General features: G+C 45.6%; 1 protein-coding gene and 1 non-coding gene across 2 annotated transcripts in view; one reads left to right on the plus strand and one right to left on the minus strand.

Moving 5' to 3' along the window:
• Positions 1-22,230, minus strand: part of LOC126283973 (glucose dehydrogenase [FAD, quinone]-like) — a 148,475-nt gene that overhangs the window by 20,836 nt on the left and 105,409 nt on the right. Inside the window, exon 4 of the mRNA XM_049982432.1 lies at positions 12,395-12,597. Coding sequence (XP_049838389.1) covers positions 12,395-12,597 — 203 coding nt within the window. The remainder of the gene's footprint in view (positions 1-12,394; positions 12,598-22,230) is intronic.
• Trnas-cga (transfer RNA serine (anticodon CGA)) lies at positions 10,131-10,205 on the plus strand. The gene has a single exon. It is a non-coding gene; the product is annotated as a tRNA-Ser (tRNA).

Raw genomic sequence — 22,230 nt, forward strand, 5'->3', positions numbered from 1 at the left:
ACATAACCATTTCCAGTCAATGATCGGATCAGTTGCACCAGAAGACTCAGTCGTTTCCGTGCAAACAAAGCCCGCACCATTAAGGAGCCACCACCAACTTAACTAGCACAGTGCCTTATCGACAACTTGGGTCGATGACTTCGTGGGCTCTGCGCTACACTCGAACCTTACCATCAGCTATTGCCAACTGAAATCGGGACTTATGACACAAGCCACGGTTCTCCACTTGTCCAGGTTCCAACCAGCAGCGTCACGTGCCCACAAATGTGCTGCAGGCGGCGTCGTGCTGTTAGCAAAAGCAGTCGTGTCGCACGTTTCCTGCCGTAGCCGATTAACGCCACATTTCGTGGCACTGTCGTAACGGATACGTCCCTCTTACGTCCCACGTTTATTTCTGCGGTTATTTCACGCAGTGTTACTTGTCTGTTGGTCTCTGGTTTCAAATGTTACGTCAAGGCCGTTGGCCATTGCATTATTCGTGGTGAGTGGTGTTGCCTGAAGTTTCGTATCCAGATCATGCCCATGGCACTGTAGACATCGGAAAATTCTACATCTAGAATCTACATGACTACTCTGCAATTCACATTTAAGTGCTTGGCAGAGGGTTCATCGAACCACAATCATACTATCTCTCTACTATTCCACTCCCGAACAGCGAGCGGGAAAAACGAACACCTAAACCTTTCTGTTCGAGCTCTGATTTCTCTTATTTTATTTTGATGATCATTCCTACCTATGTAGGTTGGGCTCAACAAAATATTTTCGCATTCGGAAGAGAAAGTTGGTGACTGAAATTTCGTAAAAAGGTCTCGCCGCGACGAAAAACGTCTATGCTGTAATGACTTCCATCCCAACTCGCTTACCATATCTGCCACACTCTCTCCCCTATAACGCGATAATACAAAACGAGCTGCCCTTTTTTGCACCCTTTCGATGTCCTCCGTCAATCCCACCTGGTAAGGATCCCACACCGCGCAGCAATATTCTAACAGAGGACGAACGAGTGTAGTGTAAGCTGTCTCTTTAGTGGACTTGTTGCATCTGCTAAGTGTCCTGCCAATGAAACGCAACCTTTGGCTCGCCTTCCCGACAATATTTTCTATGTGGTCCTTCCAACTGAAGTTGTTCGTAATTTTAACACCCAGGTACTTAGTTGAATTGACAGCCTTGAGAATTGTACTATTTATCGAGTAATCGAATTCCAACGGATTTCTTTTGGAACTCATGTGGATCATCTCACACTTTTCGTTATTTAGCGTCAACTGCCGCCTGACACACCATACAGCAATCTTTTCTAAATCGCTTTGCAGCTGATACTGGTCTTCGGATGACCTTACTAGACGGTAAATTACAGCATCATCTGCGAACAGTCTAAGAGAACTGCTCAGATTGTCACCCAGGTCATTTATATAGATCAGGAACAGTAGAGGTCCCAGGACGCTTCCCTGGGGAACACCTGATATCACTTCAGTTTTACTCGATGATTTGCCGTCTATTACTACGAACTGCGACCTTCCTGACAGGAAATCACGAATCCAGTCGCACAACTGAGACGATACTCCATAGCTCCGCAGCTTGATTAGAAGTCGCTTGTGAGGAACGGTGTCAAAAGCTTTCCGAAATCTAGAAATACGGAATCAACTTGAGATCCCCTGTCGATAGCGGCCATTACTTCGTGCGAATAAAGAGCTAGCTGCGTTGCACAAGAGCGATGTTTTCTGAAGCCATGCTGATTACGTGTCAATAGATCGTTCCCTTCGAGGTGGTTCATAATGTTTGAATACAGTATATGCTCCAAAACCCTACTGCAAACCGACGTCAATGATATAGGTCTGTAGTTAAATGGATTACTCCTACTACCCTTCTTAAACACTGGTGCGACCTGCGCAATTTTCCAATCTGTAGGTACAGATCTATCGGTGAGCGAGCGGTTGTATATGAGTGCTAAGTAGGGAGCTATAGTATCAGCGTAATCTGAAAGGAACCTAATCGGTATACAATCTGGACCTGAAGACTTGCCCGTATGAAGCGATTTGAGTTGCTTCGCAACCCCTAAGGTATCTACTTCTAAGAAACTCATGCTAGCAGATGTTCGTGTTTCAAATTCTGCAATATTCCATTCGTCTTCCCTGGTGAAGGAATTTCGGAAAACTGCGTTCAATAACTCCGCTTTAGCGGCACAGTCGTCGATAACAGTACCATCGGCACTGCGCAGCGAAGGTATTGACTGCGTCTTGCCGCTTGTGTATTTTACATATGACCAGAATTTCTTCGGATTTTCTACCAAATTTCGAGACAATGTTTCGTTGTGGAACCTATTAAAGGCATCTCGCATCGAAGTACGTGCCAAATTTCGCGCGTCTGTAAATTTTAGCCCATCTTCGGGATTTCGCGTTCTTCTGAACTTCGCATGCTTTTTCCGTTGCCTCTGCAACAGCGTTCGGACCTTTTTTGTGTACCACGGGGGATCCGTTCCATCTCTTACCAATTTATGAGGTATGAATCTCTCAATTGCTGCTGCTACTATATCTTTGAATTTGAGCCACATCTCGTCTACATTCGCATAGTCAGTTCGGAAGGAATGGAAATTGTCTTTTAGGAAGGCTTCTAGTGGCACTTTATCCGCTTTTTTAAATAAAATTATTTTGCGTTTGTTTCTGATGGGTTTGGAAGAAATGGTATTGAGCCTAGCTACAATGACCTTGTGATCACTAATCCCTGTATCAGTCATGATGCTCTCTATCAGCTCTGGATTGTTTGTGGCCAAGAGGTCAAGTGTGTTTTCGCAACCATTTACAATTCGCGTGGGTTCGTGGACTAACTGCTCGAAATAATTTTCGGAGAATGCATTTAGGACAATCTCGGAAGACGTTTTCTGCCTACCACCGGTTTTGAACAAGAATTTTTGCCAACATACCGAGGGTAGGTTGAAGTCCCCACCAACTATAACCGTATGAGTGGGGTATTTATTTGTTACGAGACTCAAACTTTCTCTGAACTGTTCCGCAACTGTATCATCGGAGTCTGGGGGTCGGTAGAAGGAGCCAATTATTAACTTAATTCGGCTGTTAAGTATAACCTCCACCCACACCAATTCGCACGGAGTATCTACTTCGACTTCACTACAAGATAAACCACTACTGACAGACACAAACACTCCACCACCAATTCTGCCTAATCTATCTTTCCTGAACACCGTCTGAGACTTCATAAAAATTTCTGCAGAACTTATTTCAGGCTTTAGCCAGCTTTCTGTACCTATAACGATATCAGCTTCTGTGCTTTCTATTAGCGCTTGAAGCTCAGGGACTTTTCCAGCGCAACTACAACAATTTACAACTATAATTCCGACTGTTCCTTGATCCAAGCACGTCCTGTAATTGCCAAGCACCCTTTGACATTGCAGCCCATCCCGCACTTTCCCGAGGCCTTCTAACCTAAAAAACCGCCCAGTCCACGCTACACAGCCTCCGCTACCCGTGTAGCCGCCAGCTGAGTGTAGTGAACTCCTGACCTATTCAGCGGAACCCGAAACCCCACCACCCTATGGCGCAAGTCAAGGAATCTGCAGCCAATACGGTCGCAAAACCGTCTGAGCCTCTGATTCAGACCCTCCACCCGGCTCTGCACCAAAGGTCCGCAGTCGGTTCTGTCAACGATGCTGCAGATGGTGAGCTCTGCCTTCATCTCGTAAGCAAGACCGGCAGCCTTCACCAAATCAGATAGCCGCTGGAATCCAGAGAGAATTTCCTCAGATCCAAAGCGACACACGTCATTAGTGCCGACATGTGCCACCACCTGCAGCTGGCTGCACCCTGTGCTCTTCATGGCATCCGGAAGGACCTTTTCCACATCAGGAATGACTCCTCCCGGAATGCACACGGAGTGCACACTGGATTTCTTCCCCTCCTTAGCCGCCGTATCCCTAAGGGGCCCCATTACGCGCCTAACATTGGAGCTCCCAACTACCAGTAATCCCACCCTCTGCGATTGCCCGGACCTTGAAGGCTGAGAATGATCCTCTGAAACAGGGCAGGCAGCTGCATCTGGCTCAGCCAGAGACAGTGCCTGAAACCTGTTTGTCAGACGCGCCGGGGAGGCTTTCTGATCAGCCTCCGGGGACGCCTTTCGCTGCCTGCCACGCCTTGGAACGACCTCCCAATCAACCACAGGCGAGGGCTCAGCCCCACTGCGGGCAGCAACCGGGGCAACCACAGCGGCAGACCGATCTGGGGACAGACGGGACGAGGTTGACATCCCCGTGATACCCGAGTCCGGCTCCCCACAGTGGTGCCCATTGGCAACAGCCTCAAGCTGCGCGACCGAAGTCAGCGCCGTTTGCAGCTGTGAGCGAAGGGATGTCAAGTCAGCCCTCATCCGAACACAGCAATCGCAGTCCCTGTCCATTCTAATCGATGTTTAACAACAGTTACCGAAACACGAGTCCGTGCCTAGATAACGCAAGCGGAACACGCAAAGAATGTATCAACTAACCTGTACAAATGCCTAACGACTGCGCTACAATCTGCTGAATTTACGATTACAGTAACTAAAACTCGAAATTGCACCTCCTATACGAAACTCACACGCAATTTAAATAAGAATCTACGAAGTAAACACTATAGCGCGATGCTACAACTGTCAAATACTATAATACGCCCGAAATATATGAATTAAACAATGCAATTACCCAAAAACACGCAAAGAAATTAATTAAACTATCTAACAAACAAGTAGGCTAGGGTTATACGACTAGCTGCTGCACCTGCTTATCCAACGGCGGCAGGGAGCACAATATTGAATTCCTTGGCGATATTCCAAATGGAGCGTGAGCTACCATTCCGCTATTAAAGTCTGTTAGTTGCCGTCGTTCGGCCTTAATCACATCAGAAACCTTTTCACGCGAATCACCCGACTACAAATGACAGCTCCGGCAATGCACTGCCCTTTTATACATTGTGTACGTGATACTACCACCATCTGTATAAGTGCATATCGCTGTCCCATGACGTTTCTCACCTCATCTGTGATGCGTTAAACTGTTAAAAGGGTGGTTTCAAAATAGATATGTTACAGTGGGATGTTTATTATTTGTACTTAGTCTCTCAGTGGGAATAGTACAGTTTCTTCGTACAGGCAAAAATGATACCCCAGAGGATAAGCAACAAGGCCAGGAAAAGAATCGCCTGACTACCAAATCCATAATGTATCAGAGTGGATTTGTCTTCTAATGTTACTCAAAAATGACGAACGTCTTTGCAGTGGCTGCATCGTAATAGACAGATTTTTACTATTGAAAGGGGATGTTAAATACTGAACGTACGTCACGGTCCTGGAAAGTAACAGAATTTACAGAAAGTTTAAAACAACTAAGGCAAAACTTAATGGTGGATTCAAACTGTGTGCCGAAACAGTATTCGAACCTCACCTTAAACGGGCAATGCTCTTACCGAATGAGCTGCCCACAAACAGCTGTCACAGCTGTTCTCTTCTCCTAGTGACTCTCTTCTAGTTTGCAGATTTTTCCTCCAGACACTTTGCGATTGGTAGTACTGTAAAATAGATACTGCGTGCAATGGGCTTCGCCGCAGCCTAGAGGGTCGTTTCCACAATGAATAACCACTCTGCAGCGGAATGTGCGCTAATCTGAAACTTCGTGCCAGGTTTAAAACGGTGTGGCGGACCACAATATGTCGCTGCAGACTGAAAATTCGTTCTGGAAACAACGCTAAATCGTGGCCAAGCTATGCGTTTTTAGTAGTGGTGCTGATGTTCGACAAATGTGAACTTGCACGGGAAGATTTGGGTGTTCATTTCTCCCTCATACTATAAGAGTGTGGAACTGTAGAGAAGTAATCACAAAGTTGTTCTACGAGTCCTCTGCCAAAGACTTCATTGTGAAGTGCAGAGTGACCATGTAAATGTTTGCTTCCAGGCCTGTATTCCTAGTCCCGCAGGATATATAGAACAACTAATGTGAAGTTAGAAAAGTAGTTGTGATCTACTGGTCGAAGTAAAGCTGTAACTGCCAGTTGTGAGTCGTACCTGCGCGGCTGTCACTAAGAGCACTGCTCGCGAAAGGCAAGGTCCCCAGTTCGAGTCTCTCGTACATAGTTTAAGTCTGCCGGGAATTTTCAGCTGCAGAAAGCTACCGACAGTTAAACGAGTATCTGCACCTAATGGCACTGCTAGCGTAATGAAAGGCGGGATGGTTTTGGCATGTATACACATCTCGCGAACTGCTGCCGTATAGCAGTCATCGACCTGAATTTATCGAATCATTACCACACGTAACTGATTGCCAAACATGCTGTAAACGAACAAAAATGGTTAATTATTACAAAACAGTTCTTATCTGTTTAAAATGAAAGTTTGTACACTGACTGTTGGATGAGCGTATCAACGTTCTAATATGCAACGACCTTGAAGCGTTGTCTGTTTGAAGTGAAAAGACCGCACACACACTAAATTTAAAATGAAACTGGTCACCTTGTTTTCGGGACATCTTCGTGACTCTGGCATATGTACATCAGAATGATCACTGAAAACATTAAATTCTAAATTCCTGTCCTGTGAACACTCTAAATACGTTATGTACCGATAAAATAAAAATATCAGTTCCAAAGAGAATTAACATTATATTTGTAGGGTTAATTAAGCTGTAATATGCCAACCCTATTACAAGACACAAAAGAAAACACCATTGCCTGCAGTACCACGGAACTACCTAATTTTCATTGCCGCTTGTGTTTTCCGACCTTGGAATGTCTCTGTCTTCAGCCAAGTGTATACTGCTGAGCTTGCAGTCCACTTTATGCATGGTTTTGAGCTATGTAATAAGGTAAAAAGGCTGAGCTTTCGTGGAGCCTCATAGAATTCAAGCAGAGATGTTTTAGCGGTAGAGGTAACGAATGTCTAAGTCTGTAAACTCAAATGGTTCGTCCTTTTGTCGCTACTAAATGATCATATTTTGTAAGTGCATAAATGGACGTCATCAGTCGCACAAGAGTTAACTGCTGGCATCTCGTATAAACTATCTCCACGTAAACTTAAGCAGCTACTGCCACTTCACTGTGTTACACATCCTCTTGAGTTTGCTGTCGTTCAGAACATCCTTTCTCAACGATTCAGCGTTCACAAACATTAGTGCACAACGTATTACATGCGACTCGTACATTCGTGCTCACGGTATTCGTTAGCGTTATAACAAAGGCTCATATTTCTTGGGTCAGTGCTATATTCCTCCCGAAACGTTACCACCATCCGGAAAATAAGCGCGATGCCAAGAACAACAAAATGCAGTTTCCAACCTAAGTACGTAAGATTGTTAGCCGGAGTATGGGATATTTATGCATTATTTTCCGCTTGTTATATGTTCGTTCAGATTAATTACACAAGTTATACCTAAGATTTAGGAGATGCTTTCTGGTAGCTATAACAGCCCAAGTAGTTAAACAGAGTAGTCGAGTAACTTTCCTTCTGAAGGAAGTCAGAAGTATACTGGAGGACGTGGAAGACAGCTGAAGAAGCTGAACTGCTGTGAGAACGGAGAAAGCAAAAGCAAGTACTCGCAGTGAAAGGTTCCAGACTACAAGCACTTAGGCGCCGGCTTCTCAGCAAACACTCTAAGCTGTATGAATGCCAAAGCTAGCGCACGGGCAGTCGCACGCGGTAGCTCGCTCCTTCCGAGATCTGGGGAGGCGCGCCACCCCCAAATCCGCCCAGAGTACTAACGACGAATGCTGGTGTGCTGCCCAGCCTGGACTTGGTTTTAGGCGGCTTTCAGCATCCCACCAGGTGAATGTCATGCTGGTTCCCACGTCTCGCCTCAGTTACACGATATGCAAATATTTCGAAAATCTTCTCACGCTTACGTGGGCCCACAGAATAGAACACACAATTTACATATTGCGCAGGAAGAGGGGGGGGGGGGAGGGAGGGAGGGAGGGAGGGAGGGAGGGAGGGAGGGAGGGAGTTAGTTAGTTGCCGGTAGGAACGGCACCCAACCACCTTCTACTACTAACATTACCAGGTAACATGCCGACCTCGTGAAGATACAGGATAAGGCCAGGATACAGATTCGCAAGTCACGTTCAGGCATTCAAAGCAAACTAAACGGATTTTCTTTCCGAATATAATTTGTTACACTCGATAAACCAAGTAAATCGCACTCGGAATAAGAGTGCCGCAGTCAGAAAAGGTGAAGTTATTGTACTCTTCTCTTTCAGGAATACATTGTCCAAATCCTATCAAAAGTTCTGTTAGAACTTTTTTTTATTCTCGAGACCGATTTCTGAACATCATAGCTCATTACGAAAAGTGGAACTTTTACGTCATGTATACTGTGCAGATTAACGTGCTTTGCTGTACGTTCCGACCATCAGCAGGAGTCAATATATGAAAACGAACTACATCCATTCTCGACGCTTAGCTGTAAGGTACTGAAACTGTTCGCAGCAAAAACCCTGCAGAACGTGAACTGTATCATTTCGTCTAATTCACGGCCATCCGAAGTAATGGTTCTCGTAACATTAGTGAATGAGACTGGAAGCACTAACAGTGTCTGTTACAGGATTTATTTCACTTATTCATGAAATAAGAGGAGACTTCAAAGGGTTAATTACTCCCGTTGTCCCAAGCTTAACGTTGGGCAACTAGAGTGTTGTTCTCTGCAGACACAGTTCTGCTAAGGTACCGATAACATGTGCACCGCAGTGTGGAAGTGAAATGATGCGGCAACTGAAAACGTATTCCAAGTTCTGAAGTACGCAGGGAAAGTACGATTCTTGTGAGAAAATCGTGCAAGTTGCACAAATTAACGGTGAAGTTCTAGCTATACGTAGACCAAAACCAATGTTGCGTCCAGGTAAAGCGAACTGATGTCGTATCGGGAAGGATGGCCATCGGCATCCACCACAGACGGAAGTGTCCATACAATCGAGGAACTAATTCGTGCCGGTCGGGGTGACCGAGCGGTTCTAGGCGCTACAGGTTGCAACTGCGCGACTGCTACGGTCGTAGGTTCGAATCCTGCCTCGGGAATAGATGTGTGTGTGTTAGGTTTAAGTAGTTCTAAGTCCTAGGGGACTGATGACCTCAGAAGTTAAGTCCCATAGTGCTCAGAGCCATTTTAACCATTTTGAACTAATTCGCAGCAGCCACAGATTTTCAGACAATGGGAACGCACAGCGGTTCTCGGATGGCTCCGTGAGCGAGGAGCGGATTTCTGTCGCCGTGGAACTGAACAATCGTAGAACGTTCCGACCGCTGTTTGCAGAGATTCGGCGATTGTGTTGAAAAATAGTGTCACGTATCTTCATCTCTGTGTAGTCTAAGACATAATTCAACAAAGTGTACCTGGCCTGTCATAACAATGTGTAACTTACTTCTTGAAGTCCCCTCTTAATTGATCTGTGGATCTCCCAAAATGCCAGGAAGATGAAAAATCTCGCAATGTTCTCGTTGTGAAGCTGACAGTGACATAGGATGACAAACGTTGCGATAAGAGCGGAAACTCAGTATTGAATGGATACGCACATTAGTCAAAAAATTAGTTGTCTCTAGGAGAAATCACACTAACATCTGGTGACACTGCATTCAGCTTTGATTATTTGGCGAGGAACAGGATCCACAACTTTCTCAAGGTATGCTACTCATATGTTGGAGCTCCATAGAGCTACATATGTGGGGACGTTGCTGCTAGATTTGACCACCTGTCCCACATTGTCAGAGATATTTACTATGGAAGTAACATCGGCTGATTTAACGTGTTATTGGAGCTGTAATAAGCTACCTGAGTGTTCATAAAACCAGTCTCATTAACAAGGCTGCTGCCATCTTGGAAGAGGGAAGTTTCCACAGCATACTCATCATGAAGATATAGAAGAAAAAGGCAGCACTTGTCACCGTTTTAATCTGCCAGGAAGTTTCACATCAGCGCACACCCCGCTGCAGAGTGAATATCTCATTCTGGAAACATCCCCCAGGCTGTAGCTAAGCCATGTCTCCGCAATATCCTTTCTTTCAGGAGTGCTAGTTTTGCAAGGTTCGCAGGAGAGCTTCTGTAAAGCTTGGAAGGTAGGAGACGAGGTACTGGCAGAAGTAAAGCTGTGAGGACTGGGCGTGAGTCGTGCTTGGGTAGCTCAGTTGGTAGAGCACTTGCCCACGAAAGGCAAAGGTCCCGAGTTCGAGTCTCGGCCCGGCACACAGTTTTAATCTGCCAGAAAGTTTCATCAAGCCACTGTTGGTCCAGATTGTCCCACTCCTCAACGGCGATTCGGCGTAGATCCTTCAGAGTGATTGATGGGTCACGTCGTCCATAAACAGCCCTTTTCAATCTATCCCATGCATGTTCGATAGGGTTCATGTCTGGATAACATGGTGGCCACTCTAGTCGAGCGATGTCGTTATCCTGAAGGAAGTCGTTCACAAGACATGCACGACAGGGGCGCCAATTATCGTCTATGAAGACGAATGGTTCGCCAATATGCTGCCGATATGGTTGCACTGTCGGTCAAAGGATGGCATCTACGTATCGGACAGCCGTTACGGCGCCTTCCATGACCATCAGCGACGTACATCGGCCCCACATAATGCCACCCCAAAAGAGCAGGGAACCTCCACCTTTCTGTACTCACTGGACAGTGTACTTAAGGCCTTCAGCCTGACTGGGTTGCCTCCAAACATGTCTCCGACGATTGACTGGTTGAAGACATATGCGACACTTGTCGGTGAAGAGAACGCGATGCCAATCCTGGGCGGTCCATTCGGCATGTTTTTGGGCCCATCTCTACTGCGTTGCATGGTGTCGTGGTTGCAAAGATGGATTTCGCCGTGGGCGTCCGGAGTGAAGTTGCTCATCATGAAGCCTATTGCGCAGTTTGACTCGTAGCAGGACGTCCTGTGGCTGCACGAAAAGCATTGTTCAACATGGAGGCGTTGCTACCAGGGTTCCTCCGAGCCATAATGCGTGGGTAGGGGTCATCCACTGCAGTAGTAGGCCTCGGGCGGCCTGAGTGAGGCCTGTCTTTCTGTATCTCCTCCATGTCCGAAAAACATCGCTTTGGTTCTCTCTGAGGCGCCTGGACACTTCCCTTGTGGACAGCCCTTCCTCACACAAAGCTGCAATGCGGACGCGGTCGAACTGCAGTATTTACCGTCTAGGCGTGGTTGAACTACAGACAACACGAGCCGTGTACCTCCTTCCTGCTGGAATGACTGGAACTGACTGGCTGTCGGACTCCCTCCGTCTAACAGGCACTGCTCATGCACGGTTGTTTACATCTCTGAATAGTCAAAGGGACTGTGTCTGTGATACAATATCCACCGTCAACGGCTATCTTCAGGAGTTGTAGGAACCGGGGTGACGCAATTTTTTGATGTGTGTGTATATTTATAATTTTGATGATGAATCACACTATTTGATTTGTGTACTATACTACGTAATTTTGTGAGGGTTAAAAAAGCACTTGAGAAAAATTTAAATAAATGTATTTATTTCGGGATAGTTAACGTTTCAGGGTGTTTCGGAAGTATGTACCACAAAGGGGGTGGTATCTGACAGCTGTTGGGAAGTACAGGCTGGTCAATGTACCCCGAATCGATGTTAAGTCTGACGATCTACATTCTGTTCAAGTACTTCGTCTGCAGTCTAGAAAATGTGTTGTAGGAATTATTATGTAAAATTTTCACACAAGCCCTTATATTCACTAACATAAATATCAACAGAAGTTAAAAAGCGGTCCTGATAATCATGTTGGAACCTGAAAATCCGTCAAAGTGCACCTGGTTTACGGTACCAGACTAGAAATGTCCATTGCACGTGTTGCACAGTGCGGCGTCGGCTGAGAAAGTGGTCGAGATGGAGCTGCACTCCCTGACACCAGCAATTCTTGGCGGGTTTCAAAACGGTCGTGACACTCGTCTGCGGCCCCTGTCGGCCAGGCTCTCTTTCTGCGATCACTGGTGTTACGCAGTATTATGTGCCTGTGAGTGACATTTTGGGCAGTCCTCCCTGATGCACCAACTTTATGAAGGCTTCGTTCGTGGGCACGTCTAGATGCGGCAGCCACGCTGCCACGATTCCAGGTCGACCCATATTCACCCATATTCCAGCACTGATTCAGTACAACCGTCTGGTCATAGCGCACGACTCGATTACCGTGACTTAGGTCAGCGGTGGATGGCATGACGGCCTGGTACCAGCTCAACACGTACATCGCTCTAAAACTATCAGTTTGAACTTCTAAGACCAGTGGCTAACATTTAGTCTGATGAGCTTATTTGCATCGTGCAAGACACACTCGTCTGTGTGCACGTAGCGCCCATGTCAAGGAGAGCAGCAATAACAGCAGCGAGGTGAGGTGAGGTGAGGTGAGGTGGCTCTTGCTGTTACCTTGCAGGTAGGAGGAGCCGATCTGCGTGGCGCCGTTGTAGTCGTTCTGCGGGAAGCCGAGCAGCCTGGCGGACTCCAGGAAGGCCTCGGCCAGCGGCGTGTGGTAGGGCGCGTAGTCCACCGCCACCGGGCCCTCCGTGTTGTGGAAGACGCGGTCCGCCGCCAGCTCAGGGATCGCCGTCGCCTCCGACTTGAGGAAGTACCTGCGCAGTGCGACAGCACGCTGCACCTTGCACACCGAAACAAGGGACGCATAGCGTCGAGATAGTCCCATACATTCCATCAGTGCCGTTATATTAGTGCAGCATATACACTCTTACGGAAAAAAAAGAAAAACCACGACACACCACGAAGGAATTATCCGACGCGACGCCCACGTAAAGATAAACAAGTAATTGCAATTTCAGAAGATTTCGATGGTTTATTCTAGAAAAGAGCTTCACAAACAGGAATCCATTAACGCGTTGGTCCACCTGTGGCCCATACGCTTATTCGGGTCGGTATTATTTCACTGGCTAGTTAGATGTCCTCCTGAGGGAGATTGTGTCAGATTATGTAAACTGGGGCGTCAGATCGTAAGATTCCCGAAATGGTCGGAGGGCCCTGCCAATAATGCTCCAAACATTCTCTATTGGGGAGAGATTCGGCGAACTTGCTGGTCAAGGTAGGGTTTGGCAAGCACGAAGGGAGGCGCCAGCAACTCTCGACGTATACCGGTGGGCATTATCTTGCTAAAATGTAAGCCCAGGACGTCGTTCCATGAAGTGCAACAATTTACACTGAAGAACCAAAGAGACTGGTACACTTGCCGAATAACGTGTCGCGCCGCCGAGAGCACGTTTGGGTCAACATTTGTAAAACTTTAATTCCTCTCTATCAAATCCCGCGCTATCGGGAGAGAGGAAGAGTTTTAGTTTTAGTGAATCAAAATTTATGAAGTAAATAGGTATTTTTATTTATCCGTAACCATTTTCCACGTAAAAATGAGAACATGGATTTTCTTGAATTACAGCGCCAACCATCAAGAATCACAACAAATGTTTAAGACAAAATGTACGTCGTTATATATGTAGAATCTGATTTTGCAATAAGAAATGTGCGTTCCCAGTTGAAATTTTAAAGTTGCCTCCCGTCCCACCCCAACCCCCAGGGGTCTGGGGTGGCGGTCTAATTTTAGCAGCAGCAGATGTCCCCCTCGAAAATTATCAACTTTGGATTCTACATTTTTTTCGTGTCAAGTTTATTTTTCGCAGTTGTTAAATCGGTTACTGCTGGTACACTGACAGGTTATCAAGATTTTACGGAGTTGATCGTGGTGCTGTAATCGGCGCACGAGCCATGGGACACAGTATTTCCCACATACCAACGAAGTGGGGATTTTCCCGTACGATCACTTCACGGGCGTACCGCGAATATCAGCAATCCGGTAAAACGCCAAATCTCCGACATCGCTGCGGCTGGAAAAAGACCCTGCGAGAACAGGACCAATAACGACTGAAGAGAATCTTTCTACGTGATAGTAGTGCAGTCCTTCCACAAATTACTGCAGATTTCAATGCTAGGCCATCAACAAGTGCGAACCATTCAAAGAAAAATCATCGGTATGGACCTTCGGAGCCAAAGGCCCACCTGTCTACCCTTGATGACTGCGCGACACAAAACTTGACGCCTCGCCTGGGCCTGTCGGCACCGACATTGGACTGTTGATGACTGGAAACATGTTGGCTGGTCGAACGAGTCTCGTTTCAAATTGCGTCGAGCCGATGGACGTGTACGGGTATGGAGACATCCTCATGAGTCCGTGGACTCTGTATGTCAGTAGGGGAATGTTGAAGTTGGCGGAGGCTCTGTAACGGCGTGGGGGGTGTGCAGTTGGAGTGATACGGGACCGTTGATACGTCTACATACGACTCTGAAAAGTGACACGTACGTGAGCATCCTGTCTGATCACCTGCGTCCAGTCATGTCCATTGTGCACTCCGACCGACTTGGGCAATTCCAGCAGGACAATGCGACACGCCACGTGCCAGAATTGCTACACAGTTGCTTCAGGAACAACTCTTGTGAGTTTAAACACTTCTGATGGCTACCAATTCCCTAGACACGAACATTATTGAGCATATCTGGGATGCCTTGCTACGTGCTGTTCGGAAGACATCTCCACGCTTACGGATTTTTGGAGAGCGCTGCAGGATTCATGGTGTCAGTTCCCTCCAGCGCTACATCAAACATTAGTCGAGTCCAGGCCACTTCGCGCTGCGGCACTTCAGTGTGCTCGCCCGGTCCCTGCACTGTATTAGGCAGGTGTACCAGTTTCTTCGGCTCTTCATTGTAGTTAGTCTTTGTTAAGGCTGTGTAGTTGCAATTAGGCACCATTGCAGACGTCTGCTGACACAGGCGTTAACAGCTTTCTTTCTCTGTGGGTAGCTTCAAAAATGGGCAATTTTGTTGATTTAAATCTAACTCCAAGCTTCCATACCAGGACCTAAAAATCTGCAGTATGCTTGCATTGGTATAGAACATGCTTACAGTTCATCTCGTACATTTACCGTCAGAAATCGAATAACGACAGTAAAGCTTATTACGTTAGAGTTACTCACTGTTTCTTGGCAGATACATAAGGATTTCTGCCGAAAAAATTGCTTGAAGAATGTCTTCTAAAAGAGAAAAAACGCGAGTTATAAAGCATTAATAATAACATTAATCAATGAAGTTTGTTATTCTGATTGGATCAAAAACTATAAAATTAATTTTGGGCAGTTCTCAAGTCCTGCATATTAGAGTCTATAAAATTCATCATCTGTTGTTAGCGAGCGTGAGAGACAAATCCTAGTCATTTTTTGTGGAGCATCACTCAACAACAGTGAAGCATTTTATATTCCAAGGCGATGAACGGTGCCTGAGGGGGCACACATTACGCAGTCAGTGGCTAGACGTTCTCCTGTTAACAGTACGGGTGCCAAGTGAGGCAATTTTTACTGGCGTACGGTGCTCTTGTTATCATGGAATGGCTCTGAAATGAACGAAATACGCCGCCAAGAAGAAATTATGAAGAGCATCCAGCTCCGGGAGCCTGGGACTGCTTTGCCGCAACGTGATTGCCAGCACTCTTGCGCCGCTGCTCCTCTAACTGCAGGAATTCAGACATGTATCACTCTGCGGGCCAGTATGCTTTTTTTAAATAATAATTCCAGTGACATAAAACTGTTTGCACCTTAAAATTTGTCCTAATCAGAAACGAGTGGAGAGTACGGTCCTTAACGTACAGATAACCAAGCATCCTGTTTCTGGAAATGTAATGGTTTGTAGTTGTACTAAATGTGCTAAAGTTCAGTGCTAAAATATATGAGTATTGTTATCAAAGCTACCTGCTTCACAGTTGGTGAGAAAGGCACGTATATTGGACTACGGTGAAGAGTAACTTGCATTAATTAGTATTATGAATTATTTTCTGAAATTGTTTGAGTTAAATATTTGAGTAACTTGTGTTAAAGCATTAAAACATAAACTATTGCAAGTGGGTCTAAAATGTAATGTTATTAAACTGCAATTGGTTTCCGAAATAATTACAGGGCTTGCATGTAGAAGAAGTAACAGTTTATGGGCCTCCACTGTAATCTATTCTCAAATTCAAACATGATTGGATTTTTCGTTGGTATTAAAAGAAATCTGTGACATTGCTAATAATGAAGGCATAATAAGTATAGGTGTAGGATTATTTAATTTCATTTGTGGTACGTATGTGTTAGCTGAAATCAGAACTCTTTCTGTGCCCAATTTCAGTCCAATGTGTCTTCAGTAACATCTTAATGTTGAATTAGTATTGAATCAATTAATGATTGCAATAGTAACTTTTATTGCTATGAGTGAAGTATTATTTAGTTCTCTATGTTTTCTGGTTTGTGTAAGGGATATCTACTGCTAACCACTACGTAATTCATTCGGTAGTTGTGTGTATCCATTGTACTATTTAAAAGGAACATTAACGAAAGTCACTTCAGCAATCCCTGTTCATTTTTCTTTAAACTTAATGTTTCAAAGTATTATGCCTAATTAGGTTGGCGACCGTCGATTGTTTCATTTGTATGTATTTTATAATATTTATTATCTTTAAAACTCAGTGTGTTAGTCTTTCTTTATATTACCTGCCATTAAAACGAAAATACTGTTCGATACCCTCTGCCCATAAGGTTAAAACACGGTCAAATTTCAAAAATCCTCCCAGAGAGTAACGCTAGATTGCAATAGAGCGTTATACTTGACGCACGCGAACTTGCAGTAACAGTGTTAAAAGTTGTACAGCTGATAGAAGACCATAAAGTGAATACTTTACCATGAGGAACTAATGGTCGTAAAAACTTAATTATTTGTTGACATACACAAACGTATGCCTTACACTAGCAACAGTTTCAGCTAATAGTAACTGTTCAGATTGACGACCGAATGTTTCAGCGCAGACATTACAACATAATATTTTGATAGAACTGAGCTCCGGATTCAGATACATTTGCCCACGTTTCTTGTACGCGTTGCTTATGACAGGTACGTAATTACTGCGCCACCAGCGTTCCACACATATTTTTCGACACTTGAATTTCTCGGGCAGGGCCGGTTTCAGAACATTTTTTCCATAGAGGGGGCATGTAATCATCGCCGCCACTCATCCCTTTAACCTTATAACACACACACACACACACACACACACACACACACACACACACACACACACACACACCAAGTTTTCAAATTTTGCACTAAAGCCGTCTCTGGCATCCCTTTTAGCTTAGCGCCCCAAGCACCTGTTACGTCTCTTGGGCCAGAAACCGGCCCTGTTGACGAGCAAGTAGACAGTGCTTGATGGCTCTCGTCGACACAGCCCAGCTCCATTTCCTCAAATTCTGCTGTGTGAACAGTTGGTTGTGGAGAACGCTCACCAACTCCCTGTGACTTGAATTACATGATTTCTCGTCTCTTTTTGTCTTTTTTTCTGTCGACTACTTGCAGTTCCGATGACACCATCGTGAAACTGATCTCTGTACATTATTTGGGCTTTCTGGAGACTATATTCCGATGCATCACCCGACAGGCCTATCTGCTAGTTCCTGTAACCAGTAACGCCCCATTTTCTAATAAACAGCGCTACCTTCCATCGAGGACACATCTAAAACAATCGTGTTTTGGTTTACAAAGTTACCCGCCCAGTATGTGCACGCACTACACAACTGTTTGTCACGAAATATAAGCTATATACGTTGAGGTGACAAAAGTCACCTGATAGCGTTATGCACATATAGAGATGTATACGAAGTATAAAACGGCATTGCGTTGACGGAGCCGTTATTTGTACTCAGGTGATCCATGCGAACAGGGTTCCGACATGATTGTAGCCACACGACAGGAATTAAGAAACTGTGAGCGGGGCAATGGTAGATTCAGTTAGGCGTATGGGACAGTCCATTTCTGATATCGTAGGGAATTCAATAATCAGAGATCCACAGTGTCAACACCGTGCTGAGAATTGCAAACTACAGGCATTACCTCTCGTCACTGACAACACAGTGACGGCCGGCCTGCACTTAATGATGAGAGCAGCGGTATTTGCGTAGAGTTGTCAGTGATAACAGACAAGCAACACTGCGTCAAATAACCACAGAGATCAAGGCGGGACGCACGACGGAAAGTGCGGCGAAATTACGCATCAGTGGGCTACGGCAGCAGACGACCGGCGCTAACAGCACGACATCGCATGCGGCAGGTCTCATCGGTTGGACCTAGCCGACTAGAAAACCGTGACCTGGTCAGATGATGGTGGAAGTCATGGTCATGTACTCGAGCTATCAACAAGACACTGTGCAAGTTGATGGTGGCTCCATAATGGTGTGGGCTGTGTTTACTTCGTCGTCCTCTGGTCTAAATGAACCGATCATTGACTGGACATGGCTTCGTTCGGATACTCTGAGACAACCTACAGCTATATATGGAATTTATGTACCCAAACATCTAAGGGGTTTTTATGGATGTCAATTTGGTATGTCGCCGGGCCTCAGCTTCTGCCCACCCAAATCTCCCGACAGGAATCACATCGAACATTTGTGGAACATAATCGAGAGGACTGTTGGTGCACAGTATCCTGCTCCGGCAACAGCTTCGCATTTACGGGCTAGTACAGAGGCACCATGGCTCAATATTTCTGCAAGGGACTTCCTTCGACTTCTTCAGTCCACGCCGCTTCGAGTTGCTGCAGTAAGCCGGGAAAAGGAGGACCGACATGACATTAGGAGGCATCCCTTGACTTCTGTCACACGAGCCTACAAACGTGCGTTTTATACGCCGTTGTAGGTTATAAGCTGGTGGGTAACGTGCCTGCCAATAGACCGCGGGGCCCGGGGTTCGATCCCCGGGCGGCTCGGAGATATTCTTCGTTCGGGATTGAATTTTGTGCTGTCCTAATGATTTCAGTTCATCTTCATCAGCTGCACAAGTCACTGGAGCGGGGTGAAATAGAAATAATTGCAACCAACCAAAAATGCCATTCCACAATTTCATTTTATTTGTTTTCCGATCACTGTTATTCATCTTACAATACTAAATTTATGATCCTCCGGCGTGTGTGTAATTTTGACCCTGAAAGGTTTTCCCACCCTGTGTAGATTCAGTCCCGTATTTAATAAATCCCTGACTGTAAGATTTTAGCCCTACAGTCACAAAGCTTAACAGATTAATGTAGTTGTCCATACACTGACGGAAACAAATTTCAACACCAAAAAGTAATTACAGTAATGAAATTTCGGGAATACCTTTTTGTAGGCAACATAGTCAAGCGATTAACATTGCAAGATGACAGGTTAATGTAAGCGCAAATGTGAAATGTTAATAAGTTAATAACCTTCAGAATGTTGAATTCAAGTATGCAAAGGTGCACACATTGCCTGTTCTCAGTGTGTGAGATGGAGTTCCACGCCTGTTTTGGTCGGGCAACACAGTGCGGTTAATGCTTTTTGTGGGTGACGCTGGAGTTGTCGTCGCATGATGTCCCATATGTGCTCGATTGGAAACAGATTTGCTGACAAATTATGATGGTGTTGGGACAGCAACCAGCCACAAATTTACTTTTGAAAGTAAATTTGTGGCTGGTTGCTGTCCCAACACCATCAACATTTGTCTTCAAACGACAGCCACGGTCTCCATCATGTCAACATATGACAAGATTACAGGTGTGCTGGTCGATCAGCCCAAGGCAAGACGTCGACACCCTGCAGAGCATGATGAGTGACAGCAGCAGTACGTGGACGTACGTTATTCTTCTGGAAAACACCCTCTGGCAGCACAACAGGTGAAGTGTGTGGGATAACGACGAGCCTGCCCCTGCTGTCATGCGATATCGCGCCCCAGACCACAACTCCAGATGTAGGCCCAGTGTGTGTGTGTGTGTGTGTGTGTGTGTGTGTGTGTAGCACGCTCACATGTTTACTGCAGGTCCTCAGCTGGCCCACTCCTAACCAAAACACGGCCGTCACTTGCAGCGAGGCAGGACGGGCTTTCATCAGAAAACACAACAGACCTCCACCCAGTCTTCCCATGACCTCTCCATCACTGAAGTCGCAAATGGGGGTGTTTTGGGGTCAGTGAAATGCATGCTGTCCTCGAAGTGACACCTGCAACAGTTCGTGTTGTCGGTGTGGTGCACGTGCTGCTCAGGCTGATGCAGCAGATGCAGTACGATGCGCCCAACGTGTGGACTTCCTCTCGGTGGTGCCACGTTCCGTCCGGAGCCCGGTCTTCTTGCGACCGCACATTCTCGCCACCGCCACTTCCAGCAGTTATGTGCATCGGTTACGTTTCTGCCAAGTCTTTCTGCAATATCGCAGAAGGAATACCCGACCTCTTAAAGCACTACGATGTTATCTGGTTCAAATTCAGTGAGGTGTTGATTAAAGCGGCCTTGTCGCATTCTTGACTAACATTAGCTCATTACGTCCAGTCTCAAAGATAACTCTCACGACCGTTACAGCGTGTACGAGCAAACCTGATTTGCATCCTCTTACGTGAAAGGCGTGAAATTTGAGTAGACATCTTTCAGATGTAGAAACGCGTCTACCAACTTTCGTTTATGTCGCTCAACTCCTTCTTGTTGCTTCCATATTTTTCCGTCAGTGAATAATGCTAACCATTTAATTCATGAGAGTGTAAAATAAATCATTCTAATTTACGGTTATTCGTATGTTCGGCTTGTCAATGAAGGGCTCTTCATCTACGTATATGTTCCTCAAATTAGTGTGCATAGCATGGCGGATATTATCCGTGTCAGTGAAGCTGTGAGGTAAAATATCATTTTTGTCCGCACTCGCACATTCCTCTTTCGCGATGCACTCAGCCTTGAGGGCTTTCAAATAATATGAATACGTTGTGTGGTGAGTGGCCCTCAACTACGTACCCTCAGACTTAAAAGTTTTGGCTGGTTTCGCTGTCTAGGGGCCGGGATACGTAGTTGCCGCATTACAAGCCTAATACTGCTGAGTCTACAGTACGCAATATTAATACACACAGGAATCGAATGGTCGAGGGTTCTTATTACTCGGCAATTGTGAATTAATATAGAAATGTATCAGAAAAAGATTGCAATAAAATAAAATCTGCAGGTACAATTTAAAGACTTTAAACGATAAGTATGATAGTAGAAGTACTTTTGAGAATGCGGTATATTTGTAAGTAGGCTGTTTACGTTTTCTTATTGGTAACGCCACGTAGCGCTCGGTATGAAAAATCACTGGCTGTGCTGTGCGCAGTCTATGTTTAGTTTGCATTGTTGTCTGCCATTGTAGTGTTGGGCAGCGGCAGCTGGATGCTAACAGCGCGTAGCGTTGCGCAGTTGGAGGTGAGCCGCCAGCAGTGGTGGACGTGGGGAGAGAGATGGCGGAGATTTGAAATTTGTAAGAATTGGTGTCATGAACTGATGTATATATTATGACTATTAAGGTAAATACATTGTTTGTTCTCTATTAAAGTAGTTTGAATCTTTTAGTTAGCTGGCGGTAGTGGCGCTCGCTGTATTGCAGTAGTTCGAGTAACGAAGATTTTTGTGAGGTAAGTGATTTGTGAAGCATACAGGTTAACTTTAGTCAGGGCCATTCTTTTGTAGGGATAATTGAAAGTCAGATTGCGTTGCGCTAAAAACTATTGTGTGTCAGTTTAAGCACAGTCGTGTATAAATTGTCCTAAGGGGACGTTTCATATTTCTGCGAAACACTTATTGGTGTCGATGGTCCAGCAATTAAATAAAATGTAAGTTGAATAATAGGGAAACAATAGATTCCTACTGCACATAACTAGTTACGAACGACAACATAGCTCACTAGATCTTCGCTTCTAAACGCACACTATATCTTCGCTGCAGAAGCCACGGAAATCTCACAAGTACGTAAGTCGGAACTGTGAAGTATTTGTATCCCTCGCGACCACGCGCAAACTGCTCCACTCCAAGTGTTTCCCGCGACTGTGGGTCCCGCGTCTCCCTCCTGCCGCACTGCCCACAACTGCCCCGTGTCCTCTCCGGAAACGATGCTCCTCCCCAACCTCCATACGTCTCTCATAGCAACGAGCGCTGTCACTGGCCAGAGCGCTCCCTCCATGTCTTCAGGCCAACGTACGTTCACAAATATATTAAAACACATACGAAATACTGGATTTACATTTAAATAATTTGAAATTAAATAAATATTTCTACGGCTGGCGGCCGAGGTGGCCGAGTGGTTCTAGGAGTTTGTCTGGAACCGCCCGACCGCTACGGTCGCAGGTTCGAATCCTGCCTCGGGCATGGGTCTCTGTGATGTCCTTAG

Source organism: Schistocerca gregaria, chromosome 8, assembly GCF_023897955.1.
Source record: "Schistocerca gregaria isolate iqSchGreg1 chromosome 8, iqSchGreg1.2, whole genome shotgun sequence".
In the NCBI taxonomy this organism is placed as follows: domain Eukaryota; kingdom Metazoa; phylum Arthropoda; class Insecta; order Orthoptera; family Acrididae; genus Schistocerca; species Schistocerca gregaria.